Here is a 21233-nt window from a genome sequence, read left to right as displayed (position 1 = left end):
TCGGGTTATCACAAAAGTCTTATCAGTCAACATCGAAGAAATCTAAAGAATATCACTACCGTCCTACTGTGTTTGCGAGGCATTCTAATAGAGATAGAGATGTATGACACTCCAATCCTAAACCCCAGGTTACATCTGTAGCGAGTGTGGGTAGTGTTAGAAATGCTAGACCCGAGTGCAAATACTGCAACAGGCCACATTATGGCGAGTGTCAAGTGAAAAGCGGAGCATGTTTCAGTTGTGGTTCCTTCGACCACTATCTTAGAGATTGCCCTGAGAAGTCTGAGAAAGAAAAAGCACAAACTGCGAGGTCGAACAATACAGCTGCTAGAGGGAGACCACCCTGAAATACCAAAAATATTAGTGGTAGTCAAGGTGCAACGACAGATTCTGCAGTGAGATCCGAGGCATGGACGCCAGCCAGAGCTTATAATATTCGCACTCGCGAAGATGCATCTGCACCAGATATTACTCCATAGGAGTTTTTCTTTCTAATGCAGATGATGGCAACGATTAAAGTGGCCGCGTATGTCAGTAGCCAAATTGATTGCAACCCATTGGATACTCGAATTTTTCGCAATTTGATTCTACGTATGAATCCATTTGATTGGGTTATGTGAATGTCGACTTTCATACTCTTACAATTGAAGAAGGCATTTTTATTGCTCCATTGTCCGTTTGAATCCGATTGATTTTTTGCCATTGGTTTCGATCTGTTTCCATATTAGAAAAATCTAGACTTACCTTATTTATGGTATACTAAATTCTGAAATCAAAAAAGTCAAAGTTGTTTTGTCCAATGAGGTGTTTGGAAGGACACTCTGAGTGAACATATTAAAATGCCTTTTGTATTATGGATAGCAGTACCGAATTTCACTCTCTTTTGCTTTCCAGAACAAATGCTCGCAAATTTTAATTTGTAAGCCTTTGCATTTCAACATCCTTGTTGCAGAATTTGTAAGGATTTTGCTGGCATGTCCACCGATTTCTCGCCTTGGGTACATTTTTTGTTAAAGAAGATGGATCAATGAGATGTGTATTGACTATCGTCAGTAATAAAGTTACGATCAAGAATAAGTACCCATTGCAGCGAATTGATGATTTATTTGATCAGCTGAAAGGTGCAACAGTATTCTTAAATATTGATTTACATTCTAGTTATTATCAGTTGCGGGTTAAAGATTCAGATGTGCCGAAAACTGCGTTCAGAACCAGGTACGAGCACTATGAATTTCTTGTTATACCATTTTGGTTAACTAATGCTCCTGCAGTATTCATAGATTTGATGAATCAAAATTTTAGACCGTATTTGGATAGATTTGTTGTTGTATTCATTGATGATATCTTGATTTATTCTCGAGATGAGTCTGAGCATACCCAGCATTTGAGAATTGTGTTACAAACTTTGTGAGATAACAACTGTTTGCTAAATTCAACAAGTGTGAGTTTTGGCTCTGAGAAGTTAGGTTTTTAGGACACATTGTTTCGGCGGAAGGCCTCAGAGTTGATCCGAGCAAGATTTCAGCAATTGTTGATTGGAAACCACCAAGAAACATATCCGAAGTCAGAAGTTTTCTGGGATTAGCTGGCTATTATCAGAAATTTGTAAAAGGATTCTTGATGATAGCTACACCGATGACTCGATTGTTGCAGAAAGATGTAAAGTTTGAGTGGTTTGAGAAATGCCAACAAAGTTTTAATCAGTTGAAAGTACTGTTAACCGAAGCACCAATTTTAGTTCTGCCTGAGTCGGGTAAAGAATTTGTGATTTTTAGTAATGTGTCATTGAGCGGTTTGGGTTGTGTTTTAATGCAATAAGACAAAATGATAGCTTATGCTTCCAGACAGTTAAAGCCGCATGAAAAGAATTATCTGACACACAACTTGGAGTTGGCCGCAATTGTGTTTGCATTAAAGATTTGGCGACACCATTTGTTCGGTGAGAAATGCCACATATTTACTGATCACAAGAGTTTGAAGTATTTGATGTCACAAAAATATCTGAATTTAAGATAGCGAAGATGGCTCGAACTGTTGAAAGATTATTAACTAATTATTAATTATCATCTGGGTAAAGCGAATGTAGTCGCAGATGCTTTGAGTAGAAAATCCTTATTTGCCTTGAGATCGATGAGTACGCGATTGACTTTGTTAGATGATGAATCGATATTAGCTGAGTTAAAAGTTAAACCGATGTTTCTTTAGCAAATCTGCGAGGCTTAGAAATGTGATAATGACTTGCAAGCTAAAAGGTATGCTCACTAGTTTGGACACGGGTGAGGACACGGGCGTGTGGCCTTATTTCGAATGCCCACACAGCCTGGCCACACAGGTTTGTATCCCCTGTACCTTTGAAAATTTTACATGTTTTTCGAAAAAGTTCTTGAGTACTCGGTTTAGTCCCGAACCATTTTTAATATTTATTTTGGGCCTCGAGGGATCGTATTAGGGACTATATGAATGAATTTGAATGGTTATTGATTTAAATGTGAATTGTAGATGAGTTGTTTGTTTAATCTCCGTAACCTTGTTCCGGCGTCGGATTCGGGCTAAGGGTGCTACAAAAAACGCCGCTAAAGGTCATGTTCTATAGCAGCGTTTGTGGGAAAAGCGCCGCTAAAAGTCATGTTTTATAGCGGCGTTTTTCCACGTAAATGCCGCAAAATATAGCAGCGTTTTTTGTGGCGCATGTAAAAACGCCGCTAAAAACATGTTGTAGTGTAAAAAACATCATATATATTATAAATTAATAAAAATTTTAAATTTATAAATTAATTGAATATATTTTGATAAATTAAAAAAATAATAAAAGCTTATTTGTAATTAAATCAATCTAATTTTATCTATAAATCGAAATTTATTTTAAATACCATAATAATTAAATCATGTTATCAAAATTCTTCATAATTCATAGAAATTAAATGCTTTAGATAAACATTATATAAAAATAATAGTAATATATTGATAATATGCTTTAAACTAAATATATTTTACACTTATTTACTATATTTTATAATTATATGAAAAGAATTATTGATAAATATGAATTCAACCAAATTCAATCGGTTTCATTCATATAAATAACTTGACTCAAATCTATTTAAAAAAAATTAATCTAAAAAAAGTTCAATTAAGAAATTAATATATTGTGTTACTTATATCTTTCATAGTTTTTAAATCTATAAAACCAATTAATTGTAATTTTAATTGTTTATTAATAATGTCTTTAATTATTATCAATATTGATATAAAACTATTATATGAGTTTTACTTTGATTTTCGATAACAAATTATCAATATAAAATATAAAATAACTACAATTTCATTTATTTTATTAATAATGTTTTCCTTATGCTATAGTTATTATAATTTAATTAGACTTTGTATTCATAGTGAATTATATTTATTATTTAATACTAATTGTCACTTAATTATAGCATAAAAATTATCATTTAAATTAATATTATAGTTATATACCAATTAAAATTAAGATTTGACACTATACAAATTTAATTTACTTTCTAATTAATGACATTGTTATTTTATTTTAAATAGAAAAAAATTTAAAATATAAAATGTTAGAAAATAGTTTTTAATGTTAAAACTAAAACTAAAAATTGAAAATATGTTTTAAAATTAATAATTAATTCGATAATTTTAATATATTATAATCATAATTAATTTTATTTATGCTAAACATCAAAATTAAATCACACTCAAATCTCAATTATCAAAATAATATTGATTTATTGAAATTCAATCTTTAATTTATATAAAATTTTAAGATAAAATTATTCTTTTAACTTTATTCAAACTCGTAATAAGTGTTAAAACAATCCATCTTCAATTATAAGAAATAAAAATATTTCATTAAATAATATATATAAAAACACGAGTTTGGAAATACTTTTGAATTGTCATAATATCCTTTATTTTCTATCATATTACTAAATTAACTTTAAAAATGATTATAATTTAATTTAGACTTATTAGTTAAAAATTGTGCTAATTTTAAAATAAATTTATTACTTGAATAGAACACTAATCATAAAATATAGAAAAAGATTGAATAATTATAATAATTATAATTATAATTTATAATGATTAGTTAAAGAAATGTGCTAATTTTTAAAAAATATTTATTATTTAAATAGAACTTTAATTAAGCATAAATATAGAAAAAAATTGTGATAATTAATTAATTTTATTAATCTAAAATAGAGATATTATTTGAATAGAATTCTAATCATCTTAACTATCACATAATTAATATTAGAGTTATGTACCAATTAAAATTTAAGTTTAGTTTTATATCTAACTTGTAATAGTTAGATATATTCAATCAACAACTAAGAAAAAATATAGGTAATAAAATGAAGATTTTTAAAATTATATAAAAAATAATGGAGAATTAAAGTAATGGTTCTTCGAAGAGCAATGTCGAATCATATTCGAACAACAATGACACTAAAAAGTGATCGAAAATTATTTTTAATAGATGATGAAATGATATAATATCATGATATTATTTTTTAAAAATTTTTCTAGAAGTTCATGTCGTGTGAAGCAAACGCTCTTAAAATCGTTGTTTTGTTTTATCTATTTGTTATTTGTTTGGTGCATGAGAAAAATATTTTGTATGTTTATTTGGAAAAATAAGAGTTAAATTTTAATAATTATTTTTTAAATCATTATTATTAGATGCGTTTATTAATTTAATTTAAATATATTTCATATTTATCATGAATTGTTATTGTAATTGTTGTATAATTTTAAATTTGTATATTATTTAAAAATAATATAAGTTATCATAACAATAATTAAAAATACAATATTTAAAAATTAAATGCGTAAAAACATGTAAGATTAGAAATTAATACAATAAAAATGTATGAAGTAATAAGGATAATTAAGTCTTTTAGATTTAAAAACAAATTTATTTTAAAGAAAACTAAGTTAATTTCTAGGAAACAAAAAATCTCCCAAAAATTTCAGTACCTTTTCTAGTAGCATCTTTGTAAGCATCTAGTCAGATTGCTTCACCGAAGGTCATGCCAAAGTTAAGGTGATTGATGGAGCAAGGGTCCCTTTCCATTTCTTAATTCGAACGAGTTTTTCCACATCGACTATCTTTTGGAGATCTTAAATTAAAAAAATTTAGGCTTCGTCGTTGTTCTAAATCTCTTTCGTTTTCAGTAAATAATAAAGCAAAGGTTCGAAAAATACTGAGACTTTTTTTTTTTTTTTTTTGCATTCCAGAGAGATAAATTGGGGATAATGTTCAACATAAAATTTGGGATAATTTGCTTTAACTCCTTTCCAATTGTTCTTCCCGGTCATATTTGCATCCACGTCATTGATTGTCCTTTTGACATCTTTCCCATATCTCTTTAACTAAAAAACTCGTGCATTCTCGAAAGAAAAGTTTTTTTTTTTAATTAGCTTAAAGGTTATGAGGCAAAAACTTTTGAGGTCCCATAAATCTATGAAATTTCTAAAGCTATCAATTTATATGATTCAACAACTTGGATATTGTGGGGATCCCTCGATGATTTTTGCCCTGAGAAAGTTGTGCTTCTTTGGTCCCGCCCCTATACAACATAATATCTAATCAACATGGCGGCAGTTATCCTAATCGTAATCTTCTACTTATCATGGATTGGGTACGAATCATCTTGACTATTCTTACGGATAATGTAAAGTCCAGAAAAAGAAAAGGAAAAAAATAAAAACGAGCAAAAGTTACTGCTTTTAGAGGGCCTCAAATCAGATATATAGGCTTCTGTTGGTATGACGCAAATCTTTACTAAAGTAATAGAATGGTGATAAAAAAGAAGTGATGGGGAAAATAAAAATTAAGTGAATAACAGTAAATGGTACTTTACACGATGGATAACATGTCAAAGGATCACAGATGTTGAATCTTCATAGAATTTCTTTTGCTATATCTAGTTCTGATCACTTGACTCCAGAGAGATTGAGAGTAGTTTCTTAGCAGAAAAGTTGATCACTCCCCATGAATTCTAGCACGTTTGCATTATCCTTGGCTAGTTGACAACCAGACTACTTTTAATCTGTCATGAAAATTTCTTAGTTGATGACAAAGTTCACACACAATATCCTTTAAAATTTAACAGCTCTTCAGTCTTACCAACGGTGGAGAAACAAATGGACAACGTTGTACCTTTGGCTTCAGGTTCATGGTCAGCTCGATGCTAGGATTGTTGAGTTGAGAGATTGCTTCTTTATGGATGAGGTGTCTAAAAGAGGAAGCCAATTACTAGCTAGTGCCGGCTAAGCATCGAATACTTTTCCTCTGGTTATGTACACATGGGAATTAGGTTAGCTGCAGAAATTTTGGAACATGCAACGTAGACATTCCACTTTTGCATGTAAATGCAAGGAAAAAGAAATAAAAGTCGTGCATGCCCAACCGCTTGTTTAGGTACGGTAACTGTAATATCCTGGTTAATATCAGCCACAAACAATTTTATATATATGAAAAAGGTTCTTCCCTGAGCAGCGGCATTTGGATGTCTTTGAGCAGCTTTAAGTGAAGATGTACTTATTCTGACTGTGCAATGCTCTCAATCTATAACCATTTTCGTGAAAACCTGTTTTCTTGGGTTATTGGTTTATAGATGAAAAGGAAAAAGGGAAAAAAGTGAATTTTATATACAAGGGTCCAACAGAAGGGGAAAAAACCCGAAATAGAATCGATAAATTACAGTTTGACAGGCTAAACATACATGATGTTGGCAGATGATGTAGGGAAAATCTAGCTTTCCTGTCAAAACAGAATATTGGACTTATAAGGTACACATCTTCCTGTGTTTTGATTTCTTAAAGGTTAATCTTCATAATTAATTTGCAAGGTTCTGAATAATAGTTCATGGTTACCATATAGCATTATATGGAACGTTTTACGTATGGCACTACGTAGACGTATTTAATGGAAACAGATTTTGAGTTTTTTTCCCCCTCAGGATGAACTTTTACGCATGCAACGTAGGCATTTTCACTTTAGCAAAACATTGGCATGTGCATTCAGACACGCCATTCATTTTCCAAAGCTTTCTCTTCTTTTCTTAAATGAAAAGAAAAAAATAAAAAGTTTTCATATTTTAGTCCAGACATCATTGAGTATTTTATTTGTTTATGAATGAATCAATGGGCTGCAATTGCCAATATTACATAGGCTCCCGCTCTTTCGGCCCTTAGTTATCATTTTCGACTTTAAACGGGGTTTAATTTGTTGTAGGAAATTGAAAATACATCATGTTTTCTTTTCCATCGCATTTTGATGGGCCAATAATAGCTAAAAGAACAATGAACAAAGGATAATGAGAACCAGCACTTATGTGTGGAGCTTTAGAACACTGTAATCGAGTCGAGTCGATCTAAGCTCGAATACTGTTAAATTTGAGTTTTGATTTAAGGTTTAAAACTCGATTCAAGTTCAATCGAACATCTATTTTTAAATACGAACTCGGCTCGAAATATAATCGAACTACTCAAGTTCAATTAATTTCATTTATCAATTTTTGTACTCAAGCTCGAGTTCAATTTAATAATTAAGCTTAGTGTTAATAATATATATTAAAGGTAATAATGCAACTTAATAATATGAAAAACTTGATAAGACTTACAAACTGTTGGCATCAAGTATTACAAAACTCGAATTCAACTTAAATAGTTCAAACTTAACTCAATAATTACCGAATTAAATCTAAATTTTTTTCAAATAGAACTCAAATAACTTATTAATATCAATATCTCATTTATACCGTTAATGCTAATAATTCGAACGCTCTAATGATCCAAGCCCCACCAAGGCGGCGGCGTTGTTAATGCTGAATGATGGTGCGGGTGGGCAAATGATGATTGTAAGGTCCCACAGGCAAGTGCTTTCTAGGGCAACACGTATCCGTTGACGCGGATTAGCATTAGCATCGGCATGACCAACTATTATTATACTGTAATTGCTTACTTAAAAGCAAAATCGGGTTCTTACTTTTCTGCAGTATTTAGCCTTTTAATGGCCTCGATCCCTAGGCTTCATGTATCCTCGAATAGATCCCAATGCCCAAATAAACTTTCAAGTACCAACATATATTTATGAGATTTATTATAATTTTCTTAGTTAACATATTAGTGGGAAATTTTCTAATGATCCAAAGCTCCAAAGTCGGAAGAGAAATTAAAGATTAGTGTTAATTAATTCACGTGTGTTAACCTTGAATTGGCGGGGAAAGTGGATCACGTAGATGAGTTTGTTGTTGACGGCGCTAGAAACGGGAAAGGATCTGCAGTGTCAAGTAGGGATGGTGTCGGTATAATTTTTGCAAATTTTATAATGATTAGTATTAATATTATACTGTAAAGCAACGGGTAAAGAAGGCAGGCAGGCTAGGTCTGATAGCGAGGAATCTGATTCCTTTGTGTTGAGAAGTTAATGTAGTTAGCAGTTAGCAAAATTAGGCAGTTACAAGATTAGTTAGTTAGTTAAACAAATAGTCTATAAGTGTAAACATACTCTGTGTATTAAACAAGTAAGTGAGAATTTTCTCAACATGGTATCAGAGCCTATGGTAGTCGTTTTTTCTAATAATTCGTTGCTTTTTTCTTAAGCTAGTTATTTTTCATTTGTGTCTTCGACGTTTTTTGGATTGCTGGTTATCTTTTGTTTTCTTTTTGGGTTCTTTCAGTAACAAAGAAGATGAGTCTCTCTGATTCTGTTCTTGATTTCAATCACCCGTGTTATCTTCATCCATCAGATACTCCGGGTACATTGCTCGTCGCTCATCAGTTGACAGGTGTTGAGAATTACACTGTTTGGAGTCGGACGATGAGAATTGCGTTATTGGCAAAAAACAAGTTGGGATTTGTGGATGGCACCTGTTCTAAAACCATGGTACCGGAGGATATGGGTCATCAGTGGGAGCGCTGCAATGCGATTGTCCTTTCTTGGATTCTAAATACTGTTAGTAAAGAACTCTCGGTGGGGATTGTTTTTGCGTCCAGTGCGGCAGCAGTTTGGAACGATCTTAGTGAACGATTTCACAAAATTGACGGTTCAAGAATTTATTTCTTGCATCGTGAAATTACTACCTATTCTCAAGGTACGGTCTCAATCTCTGCCTATTTTACCAGATTGAAGTTACTTTGGGACGAATATGATGCCCTTGTACCACCGGTTTCTTGTGATTGTGGTCAGTCTCGACAGATTGATGTTCATGTTGGACAGCAGCATTTATTCCAGTTTCTTATGGGATTGAATGAGTCATATAGTGCTGTGCGTAGTCAGATTTTATTGATGAGTCATTTACCGTCTGTTAATCACGCGTACTCGATGATTATGCAAGAAGAGTCGCAGAGAAAGCATAGTTCTAGTAATGTTGGGGATGACTTGGTTCCTTTTTCTTCAGTTCAGATGGTACAGAAAAAACGATTTAATGGTATTTGTGACCACTGCAAAGTTAAGGGACATAAAAGAGAGACTTGTTATAAACTCATCGGTTATCCTGCAGATTTTAAGTTTACAAAGAGGAAAATGAATGTTTCTTCTTCTTCGGCAGTGAATAATGTTTCTACCCCTGACTCTGCTTGTAATAGTGAAGTACTGGACTCTAGTGGGTCATGTCCGCCAGCACCTATGTTTACATAAGATCAGTATAACCAGATCATGCGTTTGTTGAATAAAGACCCTGTTGTCGTTGAAGCTGCTACCAGTATAGCAGGTATGGTGGATCTTGGTAACAAATGGATCATTGACACTGGGGCCACTGACCATATACTGTCGGATCTCCATTTCTTGGAATCTCCTGTTGCATGTCCATTAGGGTCACCAAGTGTTAGGCTTCCAAATGGGTCTTCAGTCTCCGTTACTCATACTGGCACTTGCACAATTTTACCTAACCTTTCATTGACAAAAGTTCTTTATGTTCCGAATTTTCGTTACAATTTACTTTCTGTTTCCAAACTTACCACCGATCTTCATTGTATGGTTTCTTTTTATCCTCATTTTTGCCTTATACAGGATCTCTCCAGTGGAAGGATGAGGGGGATTAGTAAAGCACGAGGTAGTCTTTATATCCTGGATCCGTCTCAACAGACTATGGTTTTACCTCCTTCTTTTGTTGTAATGACTTCTACAGATTCATCCATTCTTTGGCACCATAGACTTGGTCATGCGTCGGTTTCGAGACTGAACAAAGTTCCTATTTTTTCTTGTACAAAATCTGCTGTTGATAGTATTCATAAGTGTCCTGTTTGTCCACTAGCTAAACAAACCAGACTTCCATTTCCTATTCATAAGTCTCGTGCTAATACTGCTTTTTCTCTTGTGCACATTGATTTGTGGGGACCTTATCGAGTTTCTACTCATAGTGGTCATAGGTTTTTTTTAACGATTGTTGATGATTACACACGAATGACTTGGGTTTATTTGTTGCGCTCTAAGAGTGATGCTCTTATATGTCTCAAACAATTTTTTGTGTTGGTTAAAAATCAATTTTCTACTGTAATCAAAACTGTTCGTAGTGATAATGGGTATGAATTCTTTAAAAATGAATGTACTGAATTTTTTAATATGTCTGGAATTGTTCATCAAAGTTCATGTATTTATACTCCTCAACAAAATGGAGTTGCTGAACGAAAGCACAGACATTTACTAGAAGTCGCCCGATCCTTAAAATTTCAGTCTCACGTGCCTAGCAAATTTTGGGGTGAGTGCGTTTTAACTGCCTATTTTTTGATTAATCGTCTTCCTACGCCTATTTTAAGCTGGAAATGTCCTTTTGAGCTATTGTATCATAAGTCACCTGATTTTTCTCGATTAAAGGTCTTTGGTTGTCTAGCTTATGCTACTAATCCTAGCTACCATGATAAATTTTCTCATAAGGCTATTCCATCTGTATTCATAGGTTACTCTCTTGTACAAAAAGGATACTTGCTGTTTAGTCTTGAAACCAAAACCTTTTTTGTTAACCGAGATGTTGTTTTTCATGAAACCATATTTCCTTTTAAGATTCCCACCAAACCGGTTTTGCCTTTTCCTGATGTTGATCCTTCTATTTTTCTACAACTTGAACCTTCCTCTTCCTTGTTTATTCCATCTTCTTCATCTTGTGTACCCGAGCCATCTTTTAACCCTTCTATGCCTACTGCTGTTCCTTTACGACGTACTACGAGGTCTGTTAAGCAGCCTCCTTGGATGAAGGACTACGTCTGCTCTAACCAATCGTCCACTTCTTGTGCCACAGGTTTGTTTCCTATAGTTGCTGTTTATTCTTCTTCTCATTTGCCTATTCATACTCAATTGTTTGCTGCTCATGTTTCTTCTTTACTTGAACCCCGTACTTATGATGAGGCCCTTTTGGATCCTCGGTGGGTTGATGCCATGCAAAAAGAGATTCAAGCTTTGGAGGCTAATGGTACATGGGAGATTGTTCCTTTACCGCCTGGCGTTGTTCCCATTGGCTGCAAGTGGGTTTACAAAATTAAATATGCTTCTGATGGTTCGGTGGAACGCTTTAAAGCACGGCTTGTTGGTAAGGGTTATAATCAAAAGGCTGGTATTGACTTTCATGACACTTTTTCTCCGGTCGTTAGACAAGTCACGGTTCGGACGGTGATAAGCATGGCAGCCATTCATAACTGGCCTCTTTTTCAGATGGACGTATACAATGCGTTCCTTCAAGGAGACCTATTCGAAGAAGTTTATATGGAAATTCCAGTTGGTTTTCGCATCCAGGGGGAGTCTCATGTATGTCGTCTGCGTAAATCGTTGTATGGTCTGAAGCAAGCGTCCAGGCAGTGGAACTCGAAGCTTACAGAGGCTTTAATACGAGGAGGATATGTACAAAGTAAATACGACTATTCCTTGCTCACAAAGAGGGATGGAGGTAACATGGTTGTTCTACTCATATATGTGGATGATTTATTAATTACAGGCAGCAGTGCTAGCATGATAGATGAATTGAAGCAGTTTCTGCATTTGAATTTTAAGATGAAAGACTTGGGTGTATTGAAGTTTTTTCTTGGAATTGAAATAATGAGATCAAATAAAGGGATTATATTGAATCAAAGGAAATATGCTTTGGAGTTGATAGCTGATTTGGGATTAGGAGAAGCGAAGTCAGTATGTACACCGCTGGAACAGAATTTGAAACTCACATCAATTGAGTATGATGAGTCGGTACAAACAAAGGTGGATGGAGATGATTTAGTCACGGATGTTACAATGTATCAAAGGTTATTGGGAAGATTGATATATTTGACAAATACACGACCAGACATAACGTTTGCGGTTCAACATTTGAGTCAGTTCATGCACAGACCAAAAAAATCGTATTTAGAAGCTGCTTTTCGGGTGGTACGATACATAAGGAAAAATCCTGGTCAAGGTATTCTATTATCTGCAGCAAGCAAGACACAGTTGATTGCTTTTTGTGACTCTGATTGGGCTTCATGCCCCATGTCTAGGAGATCGGTGACTGGTTTCTGTATAAAAATTGGAGAATCCCTTGTTTCGTGGAAGTCAAAGAAACAGACCACAGTTTCCCGATCATCGGCAGAAGCGGAGTATAGAAGTATGGCAATGGTTGTAGCAGAGGTTGTATGGTTGAACGGTTTATTGAAAGAAGTTAGTCCCAATCAATTTGATAAATCATTGGTTCTTTCAGATAGTAAAGCAGCGTTGCAAATTGCTGCTAATCCCGTTTTTCATGAGCGGACAAAGCATATAGAGATTGACTGCCATTTTGTAAGAGATAAAATCAAGGATGGAACGATTCAGATGCAGCACATTAGAACAACCGAGCAACTTGCTGATTTGATGACAAAGGCCTTGAGCATCAAGCAACATGAGTTTTTAGTATCCAAGTTAGGGGTTAAAGATATATATCAACCCTCAACTTGAGGGGAAGTGTTGAGAAGTTAATGTAGTTAGTAGTTAGCAAAATTAGGCAGTTACAAGATTAGTTAGTTAGTTAAACAAATAGTCTATAAGTGTAAACATACTCTGTGTATTAAACAAGTAAGTGAGAATTTTCTCAACACTTTGGAAAATCAATATAGTTTGCAAAACTTTAGCCAAGAATGATAGCTACATCCATCATAATTTAAACCTCGGAAGCTTAGATTCTTTGCCATATATATTTCTTCAAGCACGTAGGTTTGTTAGGTTTGATCATAACTTAACCAAATAATTAAGATTCTTAATTAGGCCAATTCATCACTAGATCCTATTCTAAAGGAAATCTCTTGTCGACCCAAAATTGGCCAAAACAATTATATATATGTATAGCAGTTGAATTTTAGCTACTGGGATTCTCATTGCGGAAGTCGAGAAAAAAAAAGAAGATTTTCACATTACCAGCCAACAGAAATCCAACATGTTTGCAAAGCAAGACCGAAATTATATGTAAGGAAAGTAGTGTCCGATATGTTTTACATTTGATAGACCGCAAACAGATCATACAATTGAAGTTTTACTATCCAAACACACTAATGCTTGGTAAATTCGGCGGCGTTTTGTTTTCGTAATTAGGAATTTATTTATAAAATTTAGAGGCGTTTTCTCAATACAAGTCACTGTAGTTTGTGCATCTAAAGTATTTTTTTAAATACAGCTATCCATATGCACATCACGATGATTAATATACATTAATGTATGGGGTTATATAACTTTATTAAATTATCTACATTAACAATTTTATATTATTGAAATGACACATTAAAAAATTCAATGAAAGTTATTATCAATTAGATTGTAATTTCAAAATGAAAAAAAGTAAATAACAAATTTTTTGGAATAAAAAGTAGATTTCGAATGTCTTGAAAGTATAGGGGCTTGGACCAGAAATAGACCAAAAAATATGAAAACAAAATTACTTACTAACTATTATTGATAAAAATATAGCCGGTTTATTGATAAAAAAATTACATTAAAAAAAAGTGGAAGTGGTTTTTAAAAAAAATTAAATTATTTATTTATTTTTGTATATAATATTAAAGATACATGATAGAGATAACTTGATTCAAATTCATGCTAAATGAGCGTCTCATAAAAATTTTAATCATCACTCTATTTAAATTAAAATAATTATTTAATTTTATTTATTGGTGTATAGTGTTGATTTAAAAGACGGACCAAAGTTGATTTTTGACTTTAAATTCCTTTTCATCTAAGAGCAAAAACAAATGCCGATTGAGTCTTAACTCAGTTGGCATCGACATTATTGCCAGTGTAAGAGGACGTGGATTTAAGTGCACTAAAACGCATTATCTTCTTATTTAAGAATTAGAGAGGGATTATGAATAATTCTAGGCATCATATAAAAAACTAAAGACTAAGAATCGTGATGCTACACTCATATGAAAAGAAAGGGAGGAATAAAAAAAATTCTCAACCTGCTTACTTTATTTCACTGTTATAAAATTAACCATTTGTTAACAAATTAGTTACAAAAATATATTAGTTATTAACATAAAATAATTTTTAAAATTTATTCGGATGGAATCGAAATTGAAAATTTGAAGATTAAATTCAACTTAACTTGGGCTGAGTTGACCGGGCCGGATGGATCGCCCGGCCACGAAGACCGTTACTGCCAGAGTTTAGTTGCACCAAATAAATTCATTACTTTATTCAACGTTTGGTATTTGGTCAAAAATATTCGTCACTTAGAATGGTTAAAATCTTAGTACTAATAAATTTTGCTTTGAATTACAGAAATAAATACCGAAATATACTTTTTTTTTATGGAAAATATCAACCTTTTAGAAACTCTACCAAAATTAACGTGGTCGATCATTTTGTCCTTGTATAACAGTAGATTTTATTCCACTTTCTACCCTATTATCAAATATAATATTATCCATCTATATATATAGGACATAAATTTTTTTTCCTTTCATCATCTCATAAGAGACCTCAAACTTAACCCATTTCTTTTTGGGATATATGAAAAATCACCACCACTGTTTCAGGTGATGATCCCCAAACAACACCATTAAACCAACCCTTTATTTCATTTTCCCTTCCACTGATTATCATCACACTGGAAATGCAACCTTTTCTTCCTAAGAGAAAGGTATAATCTTTTCATCAGCATTCACCCGCCCCTTTTTTTTGGCGTAGTGAAATTTAAGTATTTAGTTGTACCCTCAAATTTTCATTACAGATGGATCTGATTTTCTCCGTTGGTTTATTATGTCTGAGCTCCCTCTTCCCAGGTAACATTTTCAACATTCCATGTTTATATAACATAGAATCAATATTAGCGGCCGTAATATTAACACAGTCTGCATATGTACACATATACGCAGGGATTTCAGGGACTACATTTACACTGGTGAATAAATGTGACCACACAGTTTGGCCTGGTATCCTTGGCAACTCCGACTTAGGTAGCACCGGGTTTGAGCTACCGTCTGGAGGGTCCAGGCCGTTTCAGGCACCGTCTGGTTGGTCAGGTAGGTTCTGGGGAAGATCAGGTTGCGCATCGGACCAAAATACTGGTCAACTCACCTGCCAAACCGGTGACTGTGGCTCAAACCAAATCGAATGCAATGGCAAAGGTGCAAGTCCCCCAGCCACCTTAGCAGAGTTCACAATCGGGTCAGGCACACAGGATTTCTACGACGTTAGCTTAGTTGACGGCTACAACTTGCCAATGATCGTGGAGCCAAGTGGTGGTTCAGGCTCCTGCTTGTCAACAGGGTGCGTCAATGACTTGAACCGGCAGTGCCCGGCGGAGTTAAGGGTCGGTTCCGGTGAGGCCTGTAAGAGTGCATGCGAAGCTTTTGGGACTCCCGAGTATTGCTGCAGCGGCGCCTACGCCACCCCGGACACCTGTAAACCGTCTGTTTATGCGGGGATGTTCAAAGCGGCTTGCCCAAGGTCGTATAGCTACGCGTATGATGATGCTACGAGTACGTTTACATGTACCGGCGCTGACTATACGATTACATTCTGCCCTTCATCAACAAGGTAAGCACTATCGACTTAGAAATATTCCATTATTTCTATTTTTCTTTTAATTATCATATTTTTAAGTTGAAGTTATTTTAAAAACATTACAAAACTTTATCAGCGTTGTAGTTGGGGGTGAGATTCTCATTGAATCTGAAAGTGTGTTCTATAGTTGCTTTCATACCATTTTTTTTCTAAGCCTTAAATTTCCTTCTGTAAAGCACAAGTTTACAGGTCATGAGTCATTTAGTCATTGCCATTAGCTTGTGGCATACATTAAGGATCTTGCTGTCAATTGTTTAGCAATATTATGTCCAAAACGAGTCACTTTTTTAGTGTATAAATTTATTGTGAAATACTTTTCTGATTGATATATTAGAACCCATGAAAAAAAGGAGTATTAAAATAAATACAACTTTGTTCCATTTGTATCAGAACAGAATCTCCTTTTCAACTATTTCATTGCTGTAATTTTTAAAAGCTCCATTTAGGTTCAAATTCTATGTTCTCTAATATTTTCTCTTTCTTTTCACTGTAATTTTATTTTCTACAGTCAAAAATCTGCAAGCAGTACAAGCCCAACAACAGGCACAGCAAACACAACATATGGATCTATTACAGGGACAGGACAGGTTCCAAGTGATGACAATAGTTCATGGTTACCAGATTTTCTTACAGGAGAATCTTCCAGGACTCTTTCTTCTGGTGTTCTCCATACGACATTGTTGGCTTCAGCGATTTCCTTTATCTGCCTCTTTAGATTTTATTCATAATTTCAACCATCTTCAAACCTGAAATGAAATTTTTATTTGGGATTTTTCTGGGGAGTACTACCATTGAAGATAGGATTATAAAAGCCCAAATTTCATGGCCATGTGTATAGAACAATAGACTACGGTTAATTTTGTTTTCCTTTACATTGGAAGAGTTGTACACCTAAAGCAACAGATTAGAAAAAAGAAAAGGAAGAGCTTTAGTCATTATTTTAAATTGATTAAGAAGGCATTTGAAGTAATTTAAAAGTGTGTTACTTTACTGTGAATGTGAGCAATCTGGTTGGTTTTTTCTTTGTGGGTAGCTGATAAAGGAAGCCCTCCTTTGCTGGATTTGCAAGCTTGGTAGTTGGATTATTTATTTTAGCCGCAATGGAGTTTAGCAATTATGGTGTCCATGACAATGCCATCTTTCATATTTGTTTTTATGCATTTAAAGGTTGTGGTTATATATGCATGTCGTTTTCTTATTATTTTTTATATTATTATCGTGATTTTATTTGAAACTCTTTCATATTAAGTAATTACATTAAACTTCAATTAAATTAGAAGTCGAGTTGGGTCGAACCCATAACTAAAAGACAATTATTTTTTTTATATAATATTTAAATTTAAAACTTTGTTTAAGGGATATCACTTGATCTAACAAGTATGAGTGATGAATAATAAATTAATAATTAATAATATGCGTGTCAATTACTAAAAAAACAGTTCCTTTATCATAAAAACTCAGAGGATGACAAAGGAAAAGGAATCCGTTTTGCCTTTTCTGACACTCCTTCTAAAGCAGTTGCCTTTTGATCACTTGCGGATTGAGGTTCTTCCTCGAGGCTTTAACTGCATGAACGTTAGTATCTTGCGTATATTTTTTGAGAAGAACAGAGTAAGAGTTGGCCGAAATCAACCATGGATTCTCTCACCAATGGTCTCTTTTTTTCTTTTTTATCTTTATCAGGAAGTGAATGAACTAAATCACAATCCAAGTACACGAAACTACGTAATGAACCCCTGAATTTATTGTTATATCTCAGTTTCAAGTGACCATTAATTAAATTATATTAAATAGTGTGATGGGAGTGGTCATCAGTCTAGCATTTTGTCCATGTGAATGTAGATATGCCAGTTGAATCTTGGGATAGAAAGGTAAAGATACCCAAATTTGGTTGGTAAAGCTTGAAAAAGCTACCGTTAAGATGCTATATTCAGTGGGTTGAGAAATTGGCAAAACCTTCGAGGGAGACCCTTCTGACCTCTCGCCTAGATTTTCCAAAGGAACAAAGCGACAATTCGTCTAGGAGTCCTTTCTAATTTCTTAAGAATGTCGATTACCATTTATTTGCCTTTGTTTAAAAGAGTCCAAGTGGTCCAAAACCAAAGCCCCGCAAGGAGAATTACGCCCGTGCATGACACTCAAAAATGGTTCCGTTCATCCGCTGAATGACATAAAATTGGAGGAATCGGAATAAACCTTTTAATTACAGATAAAATCTAAAGCAATGGCAACTGATTAAAATCTAATCTCTAACGAATCAAATCTGCCTCTTTTAAGCTCTCTTTCGGTAGTGCTTCTTTTCATTATTCGTTGGATGGTTGCGATGGAAAGCCAGGCTGCCAGCCAGCCAGCCTATGAGTAAAATTTGCCTGTCGAACTTTGTAATTTAGTAAAAACGTGGAATCTTTGTCGTCCAAAGCTTCAGTTCACTTCCATACAGTATTAAAAGGTATTATTCTTTCCGTAATCTTAATCATGAATAATTTCGGTTTTTAAGTTCATTTTGATAATAACATTCATAGTTATCCAAGGAAAAGAAAAAAACAGAAATCCAACAGTCTTAGTTTTCATACCGCTTGGACCTGCTGAGTTACTAAAAGCCGACACGAAGAAGAATCCTCAATGTAGTTAGGCATTTTAAGTATATAGCGAAGCCTGCATGGCTACCGAGTAAAATTGGGAAAGCCTGTTATTGAGGGTCACAAGCCCAAGGTCCATTTATATGACACGTGAGTACAAATTGCACATAGCTTAATTAATTACAGTACCTCAACAACAACTAAAGACAAAATTCCTGGTCGCTATTGTTATATTAACTCTATTGTCTTTAATGTTTTTCTTTTATCCAAGTTTCAGACTTAAAAAGGCTTGATGATGCAGTTTCTTCAGGTACCAATGACTGAACAAAAGTAATTACGAAGGGGAAAACTCAACAAAGTAGTATCCCATGGTTTCACGATACAACTCATCCTTAAGATCGGAAGCATCCTCTTTGACAGTTTCAGCTTCGCCTGTGGGACTGCCTGCATCTTCTTTTGTCCCAGATTGCGTCTCAGTTTCTTCTACATCATTTCCTCCTCTACTGTTGCATCAGGGCTGATGTATAGGCTAGATTTAACTGAGCTGTAGATGCGTGAGGCGAAATCCTTGGGGTCATGTAGATTGAAGCCACTCTCCATCAGTGCTGTCTGGTATATAAGCTGAGCTGTTTCCTTCACACCCTCATCCTGAAGATCCAGAAAAAAGGTTCAGTTGAAAGAGAGACTAGCAGAATAAAAAACGGGTTCTATATTTTAGTTAAAAGAGTGCATGCAGGAAGAAACAGTCCCGATTTCAGATTTCACAGACGAGCATCACTTTGTGGCACATACCATGAACTCTTATAGTGCCATGGTGAAATGCTCCTATGTACTAACTACACATTCATGCTAGATTACTACAATGCTTGGAATACGATGTAGAGAGGAAAATTACTATAGCAAATGAATTATATAGTGTCATTGAACATGCATGTTTCCGCTTGCATGTGTACATACCTCAGGGTCCTTGACAACTCTCTCACGAAGCTCCTTGATGATTGGGTGCCTTGGGTGATCTCAAGAACCCGCTTTCCGCGCATGTATGCTTGCTTGCTAGCATCTGATAGGATTTGAGATTGCATGATTCTCTCCATATTAGCGCTTCAGCCAAACTTCGATGTAGCAACCACACAAGGAGTGTTGTCCAAACGGTTGCTAATTTTTACCTCATCAACATTCTCGCGGGAAAGTGCACTCTTCCACCATTTGGTTAGTTCTTTAAATGACTCCTCGAGTTCTTCGTTCTTGGAGTCTTTCCCAATCTTTAGGCCTTCCTTGGACACATTTTGGAACTGCTTTCCTTCTTAATCCATCAGGTACTGCATCAGGTACTCATCATCGCCAGACTTCTCAACTTCTGCATCACCACCGATATTCAGTATCAATCATTAACCCAGAAATAACTTGGAACAAAAAGAGTTTCATTTGAAGGGACATTAGGCCACAGTACAGGATGAAGTGTTCGCAAATTAAATTCAAAGTAACTACTAAAGAAACAATTATAACATACCTTTATCATCTTTGCCACTGGACTCATCAGGATTCTCAGCTATTTTACGAATCATATCAAGGGCCTTCCTGATAAGAATCAACAAGACACATTGAGTGGTAATGTATCAGAATCAACAAGACCCTACTCAATAGGTTATCCAATAAAAAACGAATCAGGTCACAAGAAAATAACTCAAAAACCTCATTAATGCATATTCCAGCCAGCTATGTAACTTGGCATGTCTTCAATTACCTTTAAAAACTCAAATACTTGGGCAAAGCTCATCAAATTCATTAGAGATAAAAACTCGTCTAACATACAACTTCAACTTCAAGTTGGCTTTGTTGGAGTTGTAGTAACTCTCATACAGATCATGAGGAGCCTAAGGAGACACAAACAGAACAGTCTTGAATTCAATATCACCTTCTGCAGTGAAGTGGCTCTAGGCCATGGGCTTCTCATGGGTAAAGTCCTGCAGAGCACAAGAAATTACATTTACAAGAATAAATAAAAGTTACAAACTTCTCCATAGTATTTGAAGCATTCTAGAGCTAGGGCATCTGGTAAATTACCTTCGCTAAAGAGTGATAGAATTTCGTGTATTCTTCCTCTGTCACATCCTTTGGACTGCGCAACCATATAGCCTTAACATCATTCGGAAGGGCTCAATGTGTTTTACAGGAATTCTATACTTATCATGGTTTGGAATTAAATGTTGTTCCAATAGGGTCGGAAGCGTGTAAATTATTGTACTAAAAAATCACACAAAGTTCAATTCCCAGGGAAGAGAGGTGGATCACAAGGATCTCTTAAATACCAAGTCTTTCCTTAGTCAGAATATTCCTTCTAACGTAATTTAATAGCACAATTAAATACTACTATTATACCCTCAAATATTGAAAGAAAAATAGGACAAAAAGAACATAAGAGTTTTAACGAGGTTCGGTAAATTATACCTACGTCCTCGGGCACTAACACCAGATGATAACTTTACTATCTCCAAAATATTACAAACAAATAGAATTCCTTAAGAATTCTCAAATGGGAGAAGAGAGAAAACTAAGAGAGAAAGATTGGTTGGGATGGTGTAAATGAGAAATGGTTAGGCCTATTTATAGTTGAGGTTCAGGGACTAACT

General features: G+C 34.4%; 1 protein-coding gene, 1 long non-coding RNA gene and 1 pseudogene across 2 annotated transcripts; 1 reads left to right on the top strand and 2 right to left on the bottom strand.

The window, feature by feature from the left end:
• Positions 1–5842: 5842 nt before the first annotated feature.
• Positions 5843–6916, bottom strand: LOC121217779 (uncharacterized). The gene is made up of 2 exons (XR_005913987.1): positions 6152–6916; positions 5843–6074 (listed from the first exon to the last, which is right to left on the bottom strand). It is a non-coding gene; the product is annotated as an uncharacterized lncRNA (long non-coding RNA).
• Positions 6917–14912: 7996 nt separating this feature from the next.
• LOC107905514 (thaumatin-like protein 1) lies at positions 14913–17225 on the top strand. Its single transcript, XM_016832175.2, has 4 exons — positions 14913–15098; positions 15189–15240; positions 15334–15997; positions 16533–17225. Exons 1-4 carry the CDS (start codon positions 15072–15074, stop codon positions 16750–16752), a joined length of 963 nt encoding a protein of 320 aa, XP_016687664.1. The 5' UTR covers positions 14913–15071; the 3' UTR covers positions 16753–17225.
• A 1341-nt stretch (positions 17226–18566) lies between these two features.
• Positions 18567–20625, bottom strand: LOC107902651 (endoplasmin homolog; annotated as a pseudogene).
• Between the last annotated feature and the right edge of the window lie 608 nt (positions 20626–21233).

Source organism: Gossypium hirsutum, chromosome D05, assembly GCF_007990345.1.
Source record: "Gossypium hirsutum isolate 1008001.06 chromosome D05, Gossypium_hirsutum_v2.1, whole genome shotgun sequence".
NCBI lineage: Eukaryota > Viridiplantae > Streptophyta > Magnoliopsida > Malvales > Malvaceae > Gossypium > Gossypium hirsutum.
Note: the sequence above shows the minus strand (reverse complement) of the source record. Positions and strands in the feature narration are given on the sequence as shown.